Below are 20145 nucleotides of genomic sequence, written 5' to 3'. Positions count from 1 at the left end.
TGTTTCCCGGCTGCTTCTGTGCGACGCTGTTGCCCTCTGGTGTCTGCGGGCGGCCGGCCGGGCGGCAAACTCAGTCGTCGCCGGGAAGAAACCGTTAATGACTTCAGGTGGTGACAGCTGCTGGAATTCCCAAAGTCCCGTGAGGACATTACAGCCGATCCGACCGTTAGTACACAGCAACACGAGGCCTTTGGGAAATGGCAGAAAAGTCTTTTGCGCTTTCATTCGCTACTTTTCACTAGGTAACTTCGTTTTCTGGGTTGATTCGTTGATTGGTTCGTGTGGCTTTGCCTTTTTCTTTATTGAAACGGCAAGCGGAGAAGACGGCGTTCTTTTGGCCGTCGGCATTCTTCTCGGGTGTCGCGGCGGGAACACCGCCCGCTGCGGGGAAAGGGCGAGAGTGGGACGGGCGGGGACGAGGGGACGTGCCACGCGTTGACCTTAGGGGCAGTTCGCCGGCAGGTCGTGTCGTTCCTACTTTGTAACGTTCGTCTGCTTGCTGGAAACAGGTTTTGTCTTAGAAAAACGGCGTGAGACATAAGGTATTCTAAGATGTGCTGGCAGAAAGTCTTGTGTGAAGATAGAGTAGCAATTTGAAGAGCAAAACTGACTTTTGCACTGTATGGAAGTCTCCCTCTTAAATACTGTATAGTTGTTATTTTAAAATACTTCTTTATTAACAAATTCTGATGCGTGAGTTCCTGCCCTGTCAGGTTCTGTGGCACCGCATACACCAGTGCAGCACTGAGGTAAGGATAGCTGAGATATGATAGCAGCTGAAAACTGCTTGCACCAAGAACTCAAAAAAAAAAAAAAAAAAAAAAAAAAAAAGAAGCGTGTCTATCTGCCAGAATGTTTGTTCTGCTTTTTTGTTTGGTGTGAGATTTTTGTTTGTTTAAAGATACCTGAGAAATGTGCTTTACCTGAGTATTGGAGGGCTTACAAGCTTTGTTAGGCAATGCAAAAGGGTCTCGATGCCTTCCCTGGGCTGTTTATATCTCATAGCACCATCTTTTCCAGCTGAAAATGTCTCCTTAATATCCAGTTATAAGACCTCGTTCTCCACCTGCTTATGAGGTTATTATGCTTAACTTATGAGTTATTGCTGCTTGAATACTTCAGTCAGTAGAGTGAAGTAGAGGTACTTTGGTATGTGGAGGCCAGTTTCATATTTTCATGATTGGTCTTTAAAAATCTGAGCACTACTGCCCGTGCCTGATGGGGGTTATTTCAAATACCCTTTGCTGCTTTTTACCGGTCATTCTTATATCCAAGAGTTACATTTTAGTAGCAGTGATACAGTGAGTGGGAGTGTTTCCTGAAGGTTATATTTTGTAGTAGCTGTCCAAAGCAGGATTTTTTGCTCCAAGCAATTAAATAGCATTCTAATCACTGTAAGCTGGAATGCCTGTATCAATGTGCTGAACAATATGTCTGTTCTTGATGTAGGACTCATCCCTCATTCAACCCATGAGGAGCGTGTTGTTACTGCTGCTGAGCAGCCAATTTGGTAAAGAACAGGCACGGAACGTAATGATGAGGGTTATCACAGGAGGCGGATGGAAAAATATGTATAGATATTGCAAAGCAAAGAGATCTAATAACTGAATAAAACTGTTGGCTAATGAATCCTGAACTCACACCACTTTGTGATTGGGAAGATTTTCTTTACCCTGAAACAATTTGTGAGGGTTTGTTTTGTTTTACCTTTGTATATAAATGTGACACAACTTTGTTGCTCCTAAGCGGAGGTCACAATATATAGTTGCCTTTGCATAGGTCAGAGGTAAAATTAAACCGGATTTTCATATTGGGCTTTAAAAAAACTTAAATTGAGAGCATTTTCTCTTTTGCTTTTGGTTATTTTTATTTAGCCTGTTGGTTTAATCTTGATAGTTTTAAATATATTGAGATAAGGCACATTTCGTGTTAGTTTTAAGTCATATTGATATTCATGACACAACTTCAACAGATAAATTTTTTAAAGTATAGAACTTAAAGCAGTTTTCCATGTTTGTCTTTATGTGGATACCTGTAGTAGGACAGCAAGAACTATGTTTCTTTAGAGCTCCTTAGTCCAGAAAACAGCTTGTTCGTGCTGTGCAGGCAAGGCAGTCGTACAAAGCCTGTGCTGCAGTGTGTGCTGGGCATACCGTGGAAGTCGTAGTGCAGAAATCTGCCAGTGAGGGCATGGTGTTCACAGTGTTGCCATGGCACTCACACAGCACAGGTCCTCACACTCTGTGCATCAGTCTGAGCCCAAGGATGGGGCTCCCCACTAAGCGCAAAGACTTTGGTGAAGTTGCTTTTGTGTTATGTTTTACTGCCGGGAAATTAATAAATAAATAAATAAATCTGATTTTGTGCTCTCTGTGCTCACTGGAGAACACCTCTACGCCTCATTAATAGGTGAAATCCCCAGCCAGCTTTGTCTTGAATATTTGCAATAGGGTTATTGTGCTGAAATGATTTATAGGAGCCAGGATTGCAGTCATTTGTAGTTAGCAAAGTAATAAACTCCAGACAGTAGCAAATGGTAGGAACTCACCAGAGCCATGTGGCTTCATCACGGTGTTTGTTCTGTCATCAGTTTTATCTTATTAGTGAATTTGGAGACGAGGGAAAACATGAAGTACAAAATCTGTATTCTAATACCTCCCTTTCATTCTGGCCAGCAGAAGATACCACGACTGTGACAGCCCAGCAGCATGTGTGACAACTGTAAATCTCGTTAATAAGGTGATATTTATTTCCTATGTCCATAAGATTTTTGTGAGAACTAGTCTAATGCTGCAGAAATCACTTCTGCAGTGGAAGAGAATTATTTTGAGCTTTGCTGCATTCAGAATAAAATGCAAAGTTTCTTTCCATGACTCAGCTTTCTCACAGCAAGATCTTGTCCCGCATAGTGAGTCCACAAGTTAAAAACAAACTTCTAAATATTAGACATATTTTCAAGTAATTTTTATCACTAGTCTTCACACTAAGGTGATATTTTGATACTGAATGCCAGGGACAATGTAAATAAAAACCACTGGTCTCAATTTTCAGAGGATGGCATAAAAAATGCACAAGTATGTAAGAAGTAAAAAATATATATATATATATATATATTCGGAAATATTGGAGATCAAGCTGTAACGACTTCTGTATTCTTTTATTAAATATTATATTCTTTTCTCGTGAAAATAAGATTCCATAAGGACAGCCCAGTTCTGAAGTGCCACTTCAGAGAGCTTCCTTGGGGTTGGTATGTTCTAAACAGTGCCCTCTGTCGGTGTGTACTGTCGGCAGTAATCATATAAAAGAACCATTTGCCCTTAAGTTGTGTCTCAGGCTGTGACTAAGTTCACCGTAGTCGTGGTAAGTTGTACAGTGTGAGGTGAATGATGCACCCAGGAGGTCTCTGTACTTCTGTCAAAGCCAGTGCATGATGTTTTAGGCTGTAAGAATCCAGTATATCTAGCAACTAGTATTGTTCAGAGTAAAATTAGTCTGTTCCTGTACGAAAACAGCTGTAACTTGTCAAGGCTTTGAAACTGTTCTGATATTATTAAATGTATGTTCCCTTTTCTTCTGTGTTCTTTTGAACTCTTGCCATGCAAAGCAGTCTTTAAATAAGCAAGACCTTACATAAGCATCAAGCTGATTCAAAAGAACATGCATTTAAAACTTGTCTTATTCTGTTTCATTCCTCTTCCTTCCTTCCTCTTTTCAGTGGTGAGGATGCCAGGTCTGGCTGTGGTCCTGTTGGGTCTCAGAGATTTCCTCGGTGTGAAGCCTTGCATCTGTCTTAGCATTTCTACCCACTCCTTGCAGCTGCACTCTGTACCTGAGGAGGTACCTGCAATTAGGAGCTAAGAATAAAATGGCATGGGCTTTCTTGTAGAAAAACACAGCTCGCTAGGCTGGCTCCAGATTTTCTGCTACATGGAACCACCTTAGAACATCTCTGCTGCAAATATTTCAAGTGCTTCTGCTTCTTCCTTTATCAGTCCTTGAGTTGCAACCCTTCTGTAATATCTTGTTCAAACATCTGTGCCTACAGCTGCTGCACCCAGTCAGCCCTTTCTTCCCATGAATTTGGGTCACTCTGAATTTTTCCTGCTCCAGGAAAAATTCATTCAGTATTATCACATTCAGGTGGCAAGATAGGAGCTGAAGCTGGCGAAGAGTGAGACATCAAAATCACACTGCTGGGAGCTTCTAGCTCCTCTGACTTGAATGGTTCCTGTCATAAAAATAGGAGTACTTCATGGCTCTGTCAGAGCAGCCTGGGGAAGAAGAAGCAAGCAAGCCTCGAGCAGTATGTTGAATGGTGGCTGACTGCCACTCAGGGAAGCAATGGTACTTTAGTCAGTAAGAGTTCTAAGAGTTCTGTTTTGCAGATTCACGTCTCTCTACTTGTTCACCAGACCTGAAGCTCTTTGTAAGGCTGAGTAAGACAGGGTGTGTGGTTTTTTGAAGAAAGGCAGCCATGTGTATAATTATTCCTCAGAATGCAGTAAGCATTCATTTTGGCCACTGAAATTATGAGTTTCTTGGCAGCCAGTCAGCTGCATTGGAGATACAAAATGAAGGCTGTTTTCACTGAGAATCCTTTGTGCCTGTAACAGAAAATTGTCTGTCTGGAGACATGCCTTAAAAATCTAGTTTTACTCATTCAAGTAAAACGAAGCTTCTAGTTTATCATCTGCCTTCCTACCAGTATATATATATATCTTTTCTGCTGTCTAAGGCAATGCGCTTGAAGGTAGTATGACAAAAATCAAATATCTCAATACTTAAAGTGTTTGAGATCTTCTAGAGGTACTTTCAGATTTACATTCAATATCTGTCCATTCTTACACTTATTTGCAAATAAATGCCTCCAGTTTCTACAGGCACAAATTATGCTACTTTTGGTTAACGCTGAATAATGTGCCTATGTGCCTGAGTAAAAGGAGAATCCCTTGTCTAAAAGCCATATTTTTCCAGCTGCAGGTGAGATTCAAGGCCAGGTGCAAGTCCACTGAGAGCAGGGAGGGTTGATGAGATGCTATCTATGGAAAGTAGAATAAGAGTTGAGAAGAGCAGAATGTGTCCAGAAAATGGGCTTATCTGGTAATACACAGGTTTAAAGAGAATCTTAATTATGAGTGAGAGCTGACATATTCTTACTCTTGACGCTCAGTTTTGCTGTTCTGATAGATAGCATGCCATGTAGTTTCTTCTTTTGCATTATCTCATTTTCTTATTCACTTAATTTTATATTCATTACATTCCTTGCACTGGAAGGACCGGTCAGGATTTTATTAGAGTCACAAAAGATAATGTTAAGTATGTCTTTTTTCCCCTTTTTAAAAAACAAAACAAAACTTGCTTTGAAAATGTGGAATAAAAGGTCACCTTCTTGATAAGAGCTCCTCATCTTAAATTGCAAAGCAGTTGAGTGGCCCAAGTGCATGGCAGTCTGTTGTTTGATTTGACTTGATGTTATTTTTTCCAATTTCATTTATTGATTAGAAATTAATCTTCTGTATATTTCAGTTTCTTTTGGATCAGAAATCTACTCTGTTTCTTTAATCATCATCTGTTCCATGATTCAGTGCTGAGCTGACTAGATTTAATTTATTATCAGTGTCTCTGTCAGTCTGTATAGAAAAGTTCAAATTTGATACAGACGATACTTCTTTTTTAAACCTTGTTTTTTATTTTTATTTTTAGCTCAGCATGTAGGGATTAAGCACTCAAGAAATGACTGTGCTAATGTTATGCATGTAGTTTATTTTATTGCCATTTACAGATTATATACAGATTATGTACTATATTGTGAAGTTAGAGTAGCATGTTTTCTATTTGTAATATTCTTCAATCTACTGCTGACCTTCCTTCCTAATTCTAGTAGGTAATTATTTTATGCTTGTCATACCTTTCATGTGTGTTATTAGAAAATTTGAGAGCAGTTGTACTGCTGGCTTGGAAAGTGACTGCTTTCCTTAGGTATAAGTTGGAGCATAAATATATGCCTGAATGATCTGCCTCCCAAGTTAGCTGTTGATATATTACTCTTTTCTCAAATTTAAGAGCTGGTTTATTCTATGCTTTTTTAATATAAAGAAATACAAAGTCCTTCCAACAATGCGCAGAAGGACAGTATGTGGTTCAGTAAAATATAATTTGTATGATTTCAGTGCTGCAGGAGAAAGTGTGGTTTAAAAAGTACTCCTATTGTACATATATAATATGTAGCACACCTGAGTGTGTAAAATGCATGTTGAGTTATGGACTCTCCAACTTTATTCAGAAGTGCATTAATAAAGTATAGAAAACACCTAATCACGTAGAATAATGTTCCCCTAGTTTCTTGGCCTTGACATAGAAGGGTTATGACATTTCCTCAATGTTTGTGGTATCAGCAGTTGTTTACCTGTAATTCTTTTGGTTTTGGGTTAAAAAGAAAGAAACAAGAGAAACAGTAAGTTCTTTGCTGCCATAACCTTGCATTTTGGTGCCTCCTGAGTATGCCCAGTTTTACATTACATTCTGGGAAGGGGAGTCTATGGGATTTAGAGACTTTTTCATGTGGGCCTGGTAACCAGTGGGAATTCTGGAAGTGCCATCTAAGGAAAGCCTGCTGGCCATCTTTGCTCAGCATTTGGACTAGGTCTTTTGGCTCTTGAAATGTTAGGCTTTGTTTTTGTTAGATTGAAGTGGAGGTTCTCCAAGCTGTTCCTTTACTTGTGCTTTAGACATATTCTGGTGTCGCAATACTACAAAATGCAGAGTGACAGTTGTATTTTTTGAAACAATTAGGCATAGTGGAGAGTAGGAACAAGTAATACTACTAATGTAAAATTTCAGAAGGAAACTATCACAGTTCTTTGAATTGTTTTCTTCTAAACATTTCTTCAGCAGTGATTTGTGTTATCCATTAATTCAAATGTGACAGTACTTCACAAATGTGGTGCCTCAATTAAATCTCTGATTTTCTTTTCTTCTAGACTATACCTTCTGTAAAGCTTTGTGGAAGATAGATGTGTGTGCTGCAATGGTGACATAAATATTTGAGAGGACTGGAACAAGTTGTTGAGAATCTGTGTATGTTTCTAATGCTGCTGTTGAGAGCAATCTAAGACAAGTAAACAACATGAGTTTTATCATGAAACTTCATAGACATTTTCAAAGAACAGTTATTTTGCTGGCCACTTTTTGTATGGTGAGCATTGTTATTTCTGCATACTACTTATACAATGGCTACAAACAAGAAAATGAACTTTCTGAAATCTCTTCAGAAGTGGAATGTGGTGATCTTCCACTGTTTCCATACAAGCTGATGGAGATGAAGACCATGAAGCCTACTGATCCACTGAGGACAGATCTTGTAGTGCTAGTGTTTGTGGAAAGTCAATATTCAACATTAGGCCAAGATATAATAACCGTTTTAGAATCTAGCAGATTTCAGTATCACATTGAAATTGCATCTGGAAAAGGTGACCTCCCAGTGCTTATAGACAAAAATAAGGGCAAATATGCTCTCATAGTGTACGAAAATATTCTAAAGTATGTGAATATGGACTCTTGGAACAGAGGTCTTCTAGATAAGTATTGCATAGAATATGGTGTAGGGGTTATTGGATTTCACAAAGGCAATGAGAACAGCTTGCAGAGCTTTCAGTTGAAGGGCTTTCCTTTTCATGTCCACAGCAATCTGGGTATTAAGGACTGTTGCATTAACCCTTATTCCCCACTGCTCCATGTGACAAAATCCTCTAAGCTTGAGAAAGGTCCTTTGTTTGGAAATGACTGGGCAGTTTTCCAGATTAATCATACAGCTTACCAACCAGTGATATTTGCAAAAGTAAAGACACCAGAAAACCTTTTGCCACCTGCTGCTAAAAGTGCTCTCCATGCCACAGTAATTCATGACCTGGGTCTCCATGATGGGATACAACGAGTCCTTTTTGGCAATAACTTGAATTTTTGGCTGCACAAGCTGATTTTCATAGATGCCATCTCTTTTCTGTCTGGAAAGAAGCTCAAATTGTCCTTGGATAGGTACGTTCTGGTTGATATAGATGACATCTTCGTTGGGAAGGAAGGAACAAGAATGAATGCCAATGATGTACAGGTAAAGTATGTACAGAAACTAATAGTTGTTAAGGCAAAGTATCATGTTTTTATTATCACTTTTAAAATGAACAGTTATTAATTGTTGAAACTCAAAAAGGATGCAAATCACTAAGAATAGCGATGCAAACTCTTTGTGCCTTGAGAGAGAAGCCAATACGACTGACTCAGTAGTCATAAACTCAAGGTGTAGCAGTTCCTTTCTCCTCCAGGCTGGAGGAGTGTCAGTGCAACTTCACTTCTACAGGTGAGAAAGAGAACATAAGAAAATAAGAGTCACTGGTTAATATCACTTGTTTTCTCTTAAATGACAAAAATGCTTGCTGAACTAAATTCTGTAATCTCACTGGCGGGCACCTCTGAATTACATTCTCTGTACTATGTATGGAAAATAGTCTTTCACAAGAAAATTAAAGATGACTAGTTGCTAAGTAACTGTTAAAGAAAGGTGGTAAGAGAGGCAGTGTTTTCATTTCTCCCTGAGCCCCCAAGCACTCACAGTTCTAATTAAATAATTGCAGAGTATTTAACTCTAGTCTGATGATACCTTCTGCCTAAATGTGTACTTTAGAAGTACTTGGAAACAGCACAGGACTTCAAAGCTGGACCGAAGATCTATTAGCATGTAATGTACTTGTTGCTAGTCTTACAAGTGGGAAGTAAATGTGGTGAGCAAAAAGAAATGTCAACATAAATTTTGAAGAACAGATTGGATTATTAGCTTAAATGTTTAAAATGCATTTTGAATGTCAAAAGCTGGTTGCAGCATTTTACCTTTCTTACTTTTATGACGCTTACTTACAAGCAAGGTTTGTATTAATTTAGGTCTCAAAAGCTTGTTTAGTCTAAACGACTCAATGTTAAAAATGTTAAATTTTCATCTTAACATTTGAAGTTGGACATTCCTAAGTGTCCTTTTTTTACTCTCCATTGTCATGCTGTTCAAGTGAGGTTGTAGGCTGAGGTCAGTAGGAATAATGTTATTTCTTGCTATATGCCTCCCTTTCTTTTTGTGAAGTTCTGTAACAAAGCAGATAGAGATAACTGCAGAACTAATACTTAGTCTAGAAGCTAACAAGTCTATAAGATGCTGATGACTGGTTTCTGCTGGAAAAATGGGGAAATTTCCTGTGAAAGCTTTCAGCGTGGAAAGATGTTCTAAAAAGGTTGGGCAATGATAGCACTCCATGAAGACAATAGTCTTATTAATATTATTAACTAGATTTTTTTATTGTGTTTTGTGTATATTTTTCCAGTGGTAGTATATTTGTCAAATTGCAGCAGCCCTGTGTTACACTGTGTTATTAAGCAAGAGACTTGAACTTATAGTTACTTAAATTTATTTTAAAATTGCATCATACGCTGAAACTTCCTCTGTGTGTGCAATTATAAATAAGATACGTTCCTTAGATAAGCAGGTGTTTCCCCTATGCAAAAAAAAAAAAAGAAAGAAATTGCAAGAACAAGGTAATGTCTGACCCACATCAGTGGCAAAACTCAGTTGTTCTGCAGAAGGAGCAGTTTCTATTAACAATTAAATAAAGCCCAAATAGATTTCCTACTATGTTGTACAGTAGCAATTTGAAATATTATGTTTCAAATTTTGTCTATGTGAATGACACCTGAAGATAATCATTCTAACTTATCCTAAAATGAAAAATTGCCAGAATTACTTGCTAGAAGCAGGCGGCTATTGAGACAAATTAGATTAAAGCAAATACAAAAGGGTGAACTGTATTGTTTTGAGAGAATAATTTGCAGTATGTCAGAATGTTATCTTTCCTAAGTGAAACTGTCAAATTAAATAGAAATAGTATCAAAGTGGGAATAAATGAAATTACCCTACTTAAAAGTTACAGTGAACTATGCTCTGAAAGAGTGGAATGCAAAAGCGTTCCCTTCAGATTCTTCATCTACTTGAAAGTTAAAACATTCTATTAAACATGTTGTTAGGGCTGTCAGGTACAATGCATCTTCATTACTATTAATATCAAAGGAATTACCCTCTGTAGCATGTTGACATGTGAAGGAATGAAATAAAATCAATTTGCAGTAGTTGAGAATCTGTTATTGTATAGTGTGTTTTGCATAAATGACACTCCATTAGACAGCAGTGTTTTACTGGTTTTCTGTTGCATTGACTGTGACAGAATTGAGTGTAAAAAGAGGTTACTAAATGAAGAGTTTGTGTAATTTCAAGATTAACTCATTTCTGCGAAGGTTACATTATAAATACTGGTAGTATAAAATTGGATATCATGTTTTTTGTGTTTCGTTTTTGTTTAATGTGTTTCCTGCCTAATATTTTCTGCACACAGTTGTGTCTTTTAAGACTGAACTTCCTTGATGCAAGGTGGATATTTATTCATGTACTCCATTAATTAATGCACTTAACCACTTCAGAAAGCTTCTAGTCTCCAGAATAGCTGTGGTGTGGTTAGCGCTACTCCCTGGATAAGGCAAAGTTTAGAAACTGGAGAGCTGTTGCAGATGTGATACAAAACTGTAACTCATCAGTGATTCAGCACTGACCCCTCTGGGTCCATCTGGCCCAACCCCTGCAAGGCCATCCAGTGCAGGCTGCCCAGGACCATGTCCATCTGGTGTGGAAGATCTCCAAGGAGGGAGATTCTGATTCCAAGTAAGGTCCGGTTTCAAAAGAATTTCTTCTCACTTTTTTTCATAGGCTAAACTGGCACTTTTTTGAATTTTGTGAACTGGAGTTGAGGCTGTCTGAAAATTGCTGTCATAAGGTTAAGTGTTGTTGTTGTTGTTTTTAATCAGTAGTATATATTGACCTCAAAAGTGGTGAAGTTGAAAGCAATACCTCTACAATGAGTGCCTTCTGCATCTCTAAAAATTAGGCAGAGTGGTGGTGCTTCAGCTGGAGTATACGTAGTGCCAGAAATACAAGCGTGGAGAACCCTTCTAAAAATCTTTGGACAAAGTCTATATAAAAGTCCTAGAAAACTAATAAATGGATTGTTTTGTTAAACAATACAGCTTTTTTATTTTAAAAAATAAATAACCACAAAAGCTTGAAACTGACTTCAGATTTTTAGGTTTCCTGATTGTTACCAATTTGACTGTCACTATACAAAATCTGGATAAATAAAACTGTTCTCCCAGGTGCTGTAGTGAATAGCTACCACTGGTAATCATCCATTTTCATCTTTATTTATTTTATCTTTCTCTGATATAATAGAAATAACAGAATAGAACATTTTTGTAATCTAATTGCCTCCCACATTGAATATAAGAGTAGTAATGTCATCTCAGCATACATTTTTCTGTAACCGTTTTTCTCTCTTAATATCTGTCTAGCAGGAGAGACCGTTATGCTGTGACAGTGTTACAATTTTTCTTTATTTTTAGTGTGTGCAGTCCAAATAATTCTTTGAAACGGACAGCCAATCTATCTAAATATCTGCAAAGAAAGTTTATCTTAATAGACCAAGATTGCCCCAGCACAGTATAGTAATTTAATATCATAATTAATATCAGTTTTTTGTCACCATTATATTTTTTTTTTTTCAAACTATAAAGCATTGAGAAAGTCATCTGATATTAGGAGGGAAATTAAATATGACTTTTTTTATTTTCTACTTACTGTCCAGTACTGGTGGATTACAGTGGAATATGCAAAAGTTGGTCAACCATTTCCTTCATTTCCCCAGTCCATCACTTTCTGTATTTCCTTGTGAGTTGATCATGCTTTCAGAATGAAAAATCAGAACACTGTGATTTTTTGTTTATTATTCTTTTAAGTCATTAGCTGTGTGTTTTTGCATTGTGGGATCCTTTGTACTTTTCAAAAGAGGTAATTTAAACCGAAGTCTGATAATCTCTACACTTTGTTAATGTAAGCCTAATTTTTTTACCCTTTTAATTCCTGCACTGCTCAGGATTAAATCTACGGTGTTGATATTATTTAGGAAGAGTTTGGCCTGAATGACCATTTTTGGTCATGCAACATATACAACAAACAGTGCACAAATGGAATTATATTAACACTTGAAAATAGTATGATAGATACTTCTTGTGTTTTCTTATTACTCTTTTATAATTGCCAAGGAAAAGCTTTCTTATTAACCATATACATTCTTGAGAGGGATGTAATCTTTTCTTTCTTTTTCTATTTTGTGAGCACTTAGGCAATACATTGATTAGGAGACACATATTTGGGAAATAGAATCTTGAACTTACAATGTTTTTTGGCATTAGACTTGGTGCAGAATTGCACTGCAAGAGCAGTCCACCTAGTGATTCTCTTTCATATCATCTGTGCCAAATGGTGTACTGATAGCACAGAGAATTTAGCCAGGAAGAGTAAATTAATAGCATTTTAGCTTCCATCACTCACAGTCTGACATCTTGCACGGATTTTGAGTTTTATAAAGTACACATCAGATGAATTTCATTTTGAGTTCCAAATCCAGTGTTCATTATCATATTTCCTGAGTATTTTGGTGATCGTCTCTTGTTTAATGCAACAGAGATTTCTCCTCTAATATGTAATAGTGTATTCCTTACATTGCAAATTTGTCCTTGCTAGTCACTATAGCTTAAATTGATACTGTTGTTTAAAACCCATGTAGTGTTTTTCTCTCCTATGTAGCGTAGAAAGAAAGCAGATATTCCAGTGGGAGAGCATTCCACTGGTATGCTTTTTAGTTTTAAAAATATAAGGCCATATCTTTTCAACTCCTCTACATAGGAATGACCTGAATATCTGCTTCAGAGAAACTTCCATATATTGTGTGTTGTGGCAGAGTGAACTGTCAAGGCACAGAACAGTTCTGTCATAATAGAAAGCCTAAATCTCCAAGTTAATTGTTTCTTTATCTGTAGGATCGTACAGAAGGTTATCAGTAAAGAAATGATAGGTATGTCATCAGAGCTGTTAGAGATGCTCTTGTCTGTTCAGTTGCATTGAGCTGTAAATCTTTCCTTTGGGGAGACGGAAAAGATCTTACTAATTTTTTTTAAATGACAGCATGAATTAACTACTAGGAACTTTTGTTTAGCTGTATCATTTTATATTTCTAGTCAATTAGCCCTGTTACTTTTATGCTGTTGTTCAGTGCATTTACTGTGTGTACTCGTGTTCTATCTTCATTTGATCTAAAGCTCCTGTGGTACCTTACACTGACTTGGCTGGAATAATAAATAAAAAGTATATCCTTAAAAGTGGCGAAGAAAAGGAATAGTAGAAATGGTGGTGTTTCTGTGACTGGCTTATCTCCTAGGAAGTCTGACTTCTTGAGCATGTTATTTCAGATATAGCAGTGTGGAAAATTATGCACTGTGAGGAAATAGAGAATTAGATCTCAGATAAAAAACGTAACTTCAAAAAATTATTAAAATTATTTTATGTTTTATGAACTGCTACCAGCTTGTAGAATATTTTACCAGTAAGTCTTCTTAACATTTAATGTATAAAAGCAATTTGGTTGCAGTAGCAACTTCTGTGAATTTTGATTGACTAAGACTCATACAGGTACAGCTCAGCATTCCAGCTCTTGCTTTTAAAAGGAGCACACTTTCTTTTGAAACAAAGCTGGGTAAAAAATCCCTACTCAGAAGATAGGGGCTGCACAGAAGTGACAGGAAAGAGGATACTTAGGTCTATTTGAGTGTGACACTTCTGGGATTAGCAAGGTAGTGATGGAGGGTTCTAGGTGTGCTTGCTTCTCCCACCCTGCACTTGCATAAGCTGGAAACAGCCAAACCCAATGGAAAAGGCTTGGCACTGTCTGTACAGCTTATTTGTGGTACTAAAACCTTGCTTAGTAACTGTGTGTCCTCAGAATGAAATCCCTATATAGTATGTGCATATCAAACAGCAGTGCTGGCATGCTCCCTTGGAGCTGCAAAGCCATATTTCTTTTCCCAGTAACTGCGTTGACCCATTCTTACCAGTTGGTTAAACTATTCTGTTTAATTCTACAGAATTTCTCAGGTGCAGCAGCTGTGAAAAGGGTGCTGTGTATCTAACACACATTGCTCTGTATTAAAAATGTGAAAGAAAGTAAGTGCTCATTGACCTCCAGATATTCCTTCTAGCTCAGAATCCATTCATGTTGGTGTGTCAAGTGCGAGGAGGCTTTCAGTTGTAGTGCTTTACCTGTTAATTTGGTATCTTTTCTTGGTTCAATGTTTGCTGGAATCCATGGCTTGTTCACTTATTTTCATGATGGTGTTCTGGAGTTTCTTCTGAAAAATTATTTTGCAGAAAAAAGCAGTCAAATGTGGTTGTCCTTACTCTCACTGAACCTTTGAGAGTCAGCAGAGTTGTACCACTCGCACTTCTGGTGTGCTGCAGCATTTGAGGCCTTCAGCAAAGCCGTTTAAGTATCATTGCTGAGGATAATATTCTATGTATCTGTTGTCCTACTTCTTTTAGGCCAAGGTTTATAAATAAGCTAAGTATTTTCTATCCCAAAGGAACCCTGTTGAAGTTTTGAACATTTGAAGGATAGCATTTTTCACTTTGCAGGTGCCCCGTGTGGGAGGGTTGGGTCAGGACAGTGATACTTCCCCATACATCTTCATTTGTATTTACTGATTGTGAAGAAACTTAACTGCTCAATGCAGGGTTCTCCGGAGTATTAAGACAAAAGATATCTCAAAAAGACAAGGCAGGTCACTAATCGTAAAGCTGTATATAGAGGTTTTCTTTTTCCCCCTTTACTTATTTTTGCAATGCTGGAGTAACTTTTTTTTTTTAATTTAAAAGCTTGTGACACTATTCATGCAAACCTAAATCTTGAAACTTTTTTCATGCAGTCTCATAAGCAAACTATGATCCCTCTATGTCCGGGAGAAGTTAGAGAAGGCAGAAAACAGTTACAGCTTTTCTTATTGTCAAAGGAGCTACAGAAACTGCTTGTCAGTATGGTAAATCCTATGTGGTCATAAGGGCTGGTGAGAATGATTTGCTTCAAGCTGTTCTGCCCCAGTTTGAATACTGGTTGCACGTTCCCAGGCCCATCCTACTAATAACATCTTCTAGTTAAGCATGATATGCACTGTTTCCTTCTAGTTGCCTTACTTTTACCAGCAAGTTCCTTGGTGCCCAATGTACTACTTTACTTCAGCAGCAAAACTAGAGCTTTGCCTTAAGGACACGTTTTCTTAACAGCCATTTATATCTGGTCAAGGGATCTGTAGCCATTTAAAGATATCTGTAACGTACCATGTAAAATTGATGTCACCTCATGGGCCATTGTTTTTCTAACGAAAATATGAGCACCTACGGAGGGGAAAAAAGGAAGGAATTAATAGCAACGTATGGCTGAGCAGAATTTTTCACCTGATCTGGCTCAGAAATTGCATCTTTAGCAACTTGCCCAAATGCTTATTTACAAATAAATTAAATAATCCCAGAATCTGGCCAATGAAGTTTTGAGATATTCTACAGTTGCTGTTTTACTTGAATGCATGTAGGTTTTGTTAGGCTATCTCTGAGAGCATATGGTTTTCAGAAGGTGACTTGAGGCAAAATCAATTTATTTTTTGGAAGGGAATAATTTATAATGAAGGACAGAGGAGAAAGCGCACTGCTGGAGAGGAAGCCAGGGACTTCTTGCTATAACTTCTCATTTATTTGATCACAGTCATCTTACCAGTCTGATTTGCTCAGTGGGGCTTCTTCCACATGCTGGACTGTTCTCAGATCTTGTTTCTACACAATACTGTCTAAAGTTTTTGTTTGTAATGCTAATAGTAAAATTAAGAGATAAAAACAAAGGAAGTTCCTGATATTTGGTGGTAATTTTCAGATACGTGTGAGCTTCCTCTGAAATGTTACTTTAAGTAATGTGTTGTAGCTTCAGCAGCTGACATATGGAAGTAATAGAGAAAAGAATTACAGCTCCCTTTTTATAACCAAATGAAGGCGAATGCTCTGGGGACTGTCACACATGACATATGGCAAGAGGGTTTCCTTCCACCCTTAGTGATTTGCTGCCATTCAGGAAGCTCATTAACATTCTCAGAACAAGGTTGTTATTGATCCCATTATTTTCTCACCCGGAGGTTAAACCACTCTTAGCACATTTAAGGGGGAAAAGTACTGCATTTCCAGCCCACATCCCTGCTAAGTGACTGTTTCTTTGCTTACCTATGTCACAGGTCTTACAGTTTAACTGTTACACAACTCGAAAAAATATTACACTTTTGGTGTTGATGTAACTTCACAGCTCTTATAATTAGCACGCTTCCTGACTTATCAAGGAAATTGCATCTCTGAATCTACTGTTGATTTCCCAAATCAGTAGGTGTGCAGTGTGGATGCAGTCACATATATGTTTCTAGCAGTTGTGGAAATCTTTTTCATTTTTAATTCTCTTTTTCTCTAGTGATGAATGCTTTGATATCCTTAGGCTGAATGAATTCTCTTACCAGTGGTGTCTGCCTTTTGTATTTTCATTGCTGTTATTAATGGAATTGTGCACTATAAGAGCTATTTAGCTATTCTATTTCAATATTAAGTAGTTATTAATTATATTAATTACTAATGTATTATATTAGTTAAATAGTTATGCTCCTATAGCTGAACTCTTTCTAGCACTGCTTCTACTTTTCCCTTGAAGTATGAGTTTATTATGCAGAGATATCTTTATACTTGAATGTAAGTCTTAACCTACAGAGAAATCCACACCAAATGCTTATGTCCAGCATGCCATACTTGAGTGATCATTTTTGGTTCACAGCCATGTAGTTAGCAAGTTCTGTTTCCTTTCCTTTTCTCAGAAACTTGTAATTTAAGAATATATGTGAATATTTTCACGGATGAGAACGCATGTAATTCTGCACACTTAGAATATAGTCAACATAACCTAAACTCAGCTCTGTTTGGGTTGATCCATATGGTAGGAAAGCAAAATCTGCCATTCTGAAACTTATAAAGTGAAATGTGAGTCAGGACATATTGAAACCTTAGTATGCAATGTAAGTCATTCAAATCTGCTGGATAATTTGCCTCTGCTGAAAAAGCCTTTTCAGAGTTTCAAGATCAGTACTTTCAAAGCTATCTGTTGTTCACTGAATAACAACATCTTGAGAGCAAAAGAAAAGGGAAGTTGAGGGACATCAAAGCTCAGTAAGTACCTTCTCTGCGTTAATGCACTAAACCTGAGGCATGATTCTAACATTCTGTGCATGCGTGGCATCCTAATTCAGGACTAGCTGTGTGCTGGAACAGCTTCCAGCCTACTGGCAGTGTACCCCGGAACTATCCTCTTTGGCCCTCGCCTTCCATGCACTACAGGCTCTCGTGCCAGAGGCTCTTTTTGATCTGTTTGCAACTTTCTTTATGAAGTCTCTGCATGCTGGAGGCATGCTGTGAAAAGTACTTTGGTAATACAAATAATAACAATGCAACTACAGCTTTACAGATCCATCGCCATACGAGCGGCTGGTAAAAGAATTATTCTGGGCTTTTTCAAATGACGAGCTTGCTGTCCAATTCCTTCTGCTAATGGAATGGAATAAAATTTGCACAGGCAACAGATTGAAATGCAGTGCAGACAGTTATAGAAATCAAAGCAATTAACTGTAAAACAGTATCAAGATTGGCCCTGACATCTTTGCAAATTTTCAGTCGTATCAAGAAGGCACAGTATGGCCAAAAGAGAAAAATGAGTGGTAAAAGTGGGACAGTATTTCAGTAGCTGCTCTTACAAGAGTAGCTGCATGGAAAGTGTCCATCCTTCTCTCCCATTCAGTCTGGGAGATGTCAGTGCCACAGCATGATTTATTCTGCATGGTCATGCTTACAAAACAAAGTGAAAGAAATTCAGTAGGTTGACTGTATGTTTGTAATCCTTTATGGAATAACAATGTTGTATTTACGTACAATTCTAGTTTCCTTTTCTGTACGGATTTCAGTGTGACTGATCTTTTTGCATATAAGATAACGCAAGATAAAAGTGATACTTCCTCTTTAAAAAATCATGTTTGACAAAGCATAAAATCTTTGATTGATTTTAAATAAATAAATAAAATAGGAAAATTCCTTCTCATGCTTTACAGCCTTTGAGATAGTTTAGTATTGCTCATTAGAATGTACTTCTATAGTGGGAATAAATAATGATATTTTACAGTAGGAAAATATTTCATCTTTCTGACCAAAGAGGTTTCTAGAATATTATGTTCAGTTTCTGCAGCACTTAATTGGAAACATCTAGAGACTGCTTAGACAGAGACATCAGGACATTCAGGAAATTTCTGAGCTAGGACTGAAAAAGTAAAGGCTAGGGAACTTGGCAAATAATGATGACTAAAGCAGAAAGCAATAGGCTGCAGATGTTTGCAGACTGTAAGCAGTGAAGGTGGATAAGAATTACTTGATGTAAGGCACTGAGATATTTGGCTGAACAGCCAGTAAAAGTTCCTTATAATAGCATGTGTTTCATGTAGTTGAACAGAGGGTAGTATCTGAAAGGAACTAGAAGGATTATGTAAGTCTTTAAAAATTAAATTCAGCAAGAGAGGATGAAGTATGGAAGCAATCTAATATTGGTGAGGAATTTGTACTAAGGTGTACTCTCAATCTCTTACAGTGTAATGAAATGCAAAGCTCGCTTTGGATCCTTGTATGTCGGTTTGAGTTCCCTAGGTGTAGAATGTAGTCAGGTGGGGGTATTTACATACCTACGTCTAGTTTCTAAAATCTTGCCTTTTAGAAATGAGAGCAGTTATGCAAAACCAGAAGAGATATATTAACTATTCAAACTAAATAATCCCCCTGTGCTTCTCTTACAGTTGTCCCGTGTTTCAAACAAAATCTTGATTTATTTTTTTTTTCCTCTGCTGAAGTATTTCTCTTAGCCCAGGTGCTATGTAGGAGTCAATGAAGCTGTCCAAATTTTGATTACCCTATTTTAAGTTCTTATGTCTTCTCTATGTTGACATCACATAATCATAACTCTTCTCAAGCCCTGTGTTTTGTGTCAGCTCTTCTGTGCCAGCCTTCATTGCCTGCTTTTTCATTTTCTACCAATTATTTGATACCAGTGCTGATGTAACAGAGGAAGTTCACTCAGCAATTTGGAAGCTACTAATAAAAAGAAGGAGGGAAAAAGAGTTTATGCATCAGCTCATCCAAGACAAGGGAGGAAAGGGCAGGTGAGTAGGTAAGGATTTTTGCATAGGCAAGACAATAAGAGGAGGTTGGACATCAATTTGCTGCCACTGGGGGAGGAACAAGAAACATATTTCTGAGTAGACTGTAACATCTGCATGCTGCCCAGCCCATGGTATGGTTCATTTATTCTGCATGACAGTGGTGTGGTAGCTCTGCTATACTTGTTTGAGCCGGGCGAGCAATGGGCTGTTTGTTATCTGAATGAAGAGAGAGCAAGTCTTCATTTATTTGTGCTTTATTTTATTTGTTCTTTAAGATGTTAAACGAAGTATTAGCACCAATGCTATTGTGCTTGTCTAAAACCCTTAAGGGGAAAAAAAGTATGATATGGTGAACACCAGACCTCTCTCTCTTTTTGTCTGGTAACAGCATGCAATGTCCAGTATTTTTCAAGCTATCTAAATTGCAGCATGTTCTTCCTTAGCCTGTGATTTGACTTTTTACTCTGTACACATAATAAATTTATTTTGTAATTGTAGCTAGTGTTAGTAATCATTCTAATTACTGGAAGAGTCTTGTAAAATTTTAAATGCTTTAAAGTTTGTATGCTCTAGAAAAACAGATAAATACCACCCACTTTTGAGCTGTGTTTGTCAATATAATTTGGTCAACATTTCAAAATCTTGTTCATTTAAAATTCTACTGAAGAAGCCCAAGCTTTTCAACTTAGGAGGCAGCTCAATCCATGTTTATCCAGGGTCCAGCACTGAGATTCAGAGAATACTAATGCTGACAAAACAAATCAGACTGAAGCTTGTTCACAAGGCTGCATTCACAGATGGTTGTTACTTGATGTACTCAATAGTGACACCATACTTTAACTTTCCTTTCCAGAAAAATCATGCATTTATAATGGCTCTGTTTGCCTTTGTCAATCCATCACC

The 20145-nt window shown here is 37.5% G+C and overlaps 1 protein-coding gene across 4 annotated transcripts in view; it reads left to right on the top strand.

The window, feature by feature from the left end:
• The first annotated feature begins 6 nt into the window (after positions 1-6).
• The window catches only part of LOC100539813 (N-deacetylase and N-sulfotransferase 3), a 70794-nt gene continuing 50655 nt past the window's right edge, over positions 7-20145 (top strand). For 2 of the 4 annotated variants that reach the window (XM_031553100.1, XM_010709952.3), the window contains exons 1-3: positions 7-242; positions 2679-2739; positions 6984-8110. In XM_031553100.1, the coding sequence (XP_031408960.1) occupies positions 7130-8110 (981 nt within the window). In that variant the 5' untranslated portion in view covers positions 7-242; positions 2679-2739; positions 6984-7129. Of the gene's footprint in view, positions 243-262; positions 750-2678; positions 2740-6983; positions 8111-20145 lie in introns of those variants that run through there. The other 2 variants (XM_019614747.2, XM_003205715.4) reach the window with 2 other exon arrangements.

This window comes from Meleagris gallopavo, chromosome 4, assembly GCF_000146605.3.
Source record: "Meleagris gallopavo isolate NT-WF06-2002-E0010 breed Aviagen turkey brand Nicholas breeding stock chromosome 4, Turkey_5.1, whole genome shotgun sequence".
Lineage (NCBI taxonomy): Eukaryota > Metazoa > Chordata > Aves > Galliformes > Phasianidae > Meleagris > Meleagris gallopavo.
Note: the sequence above shows the minus strand (reverse complement) of the source record. Positions and strands in the feature narration are given on the sequence as shown.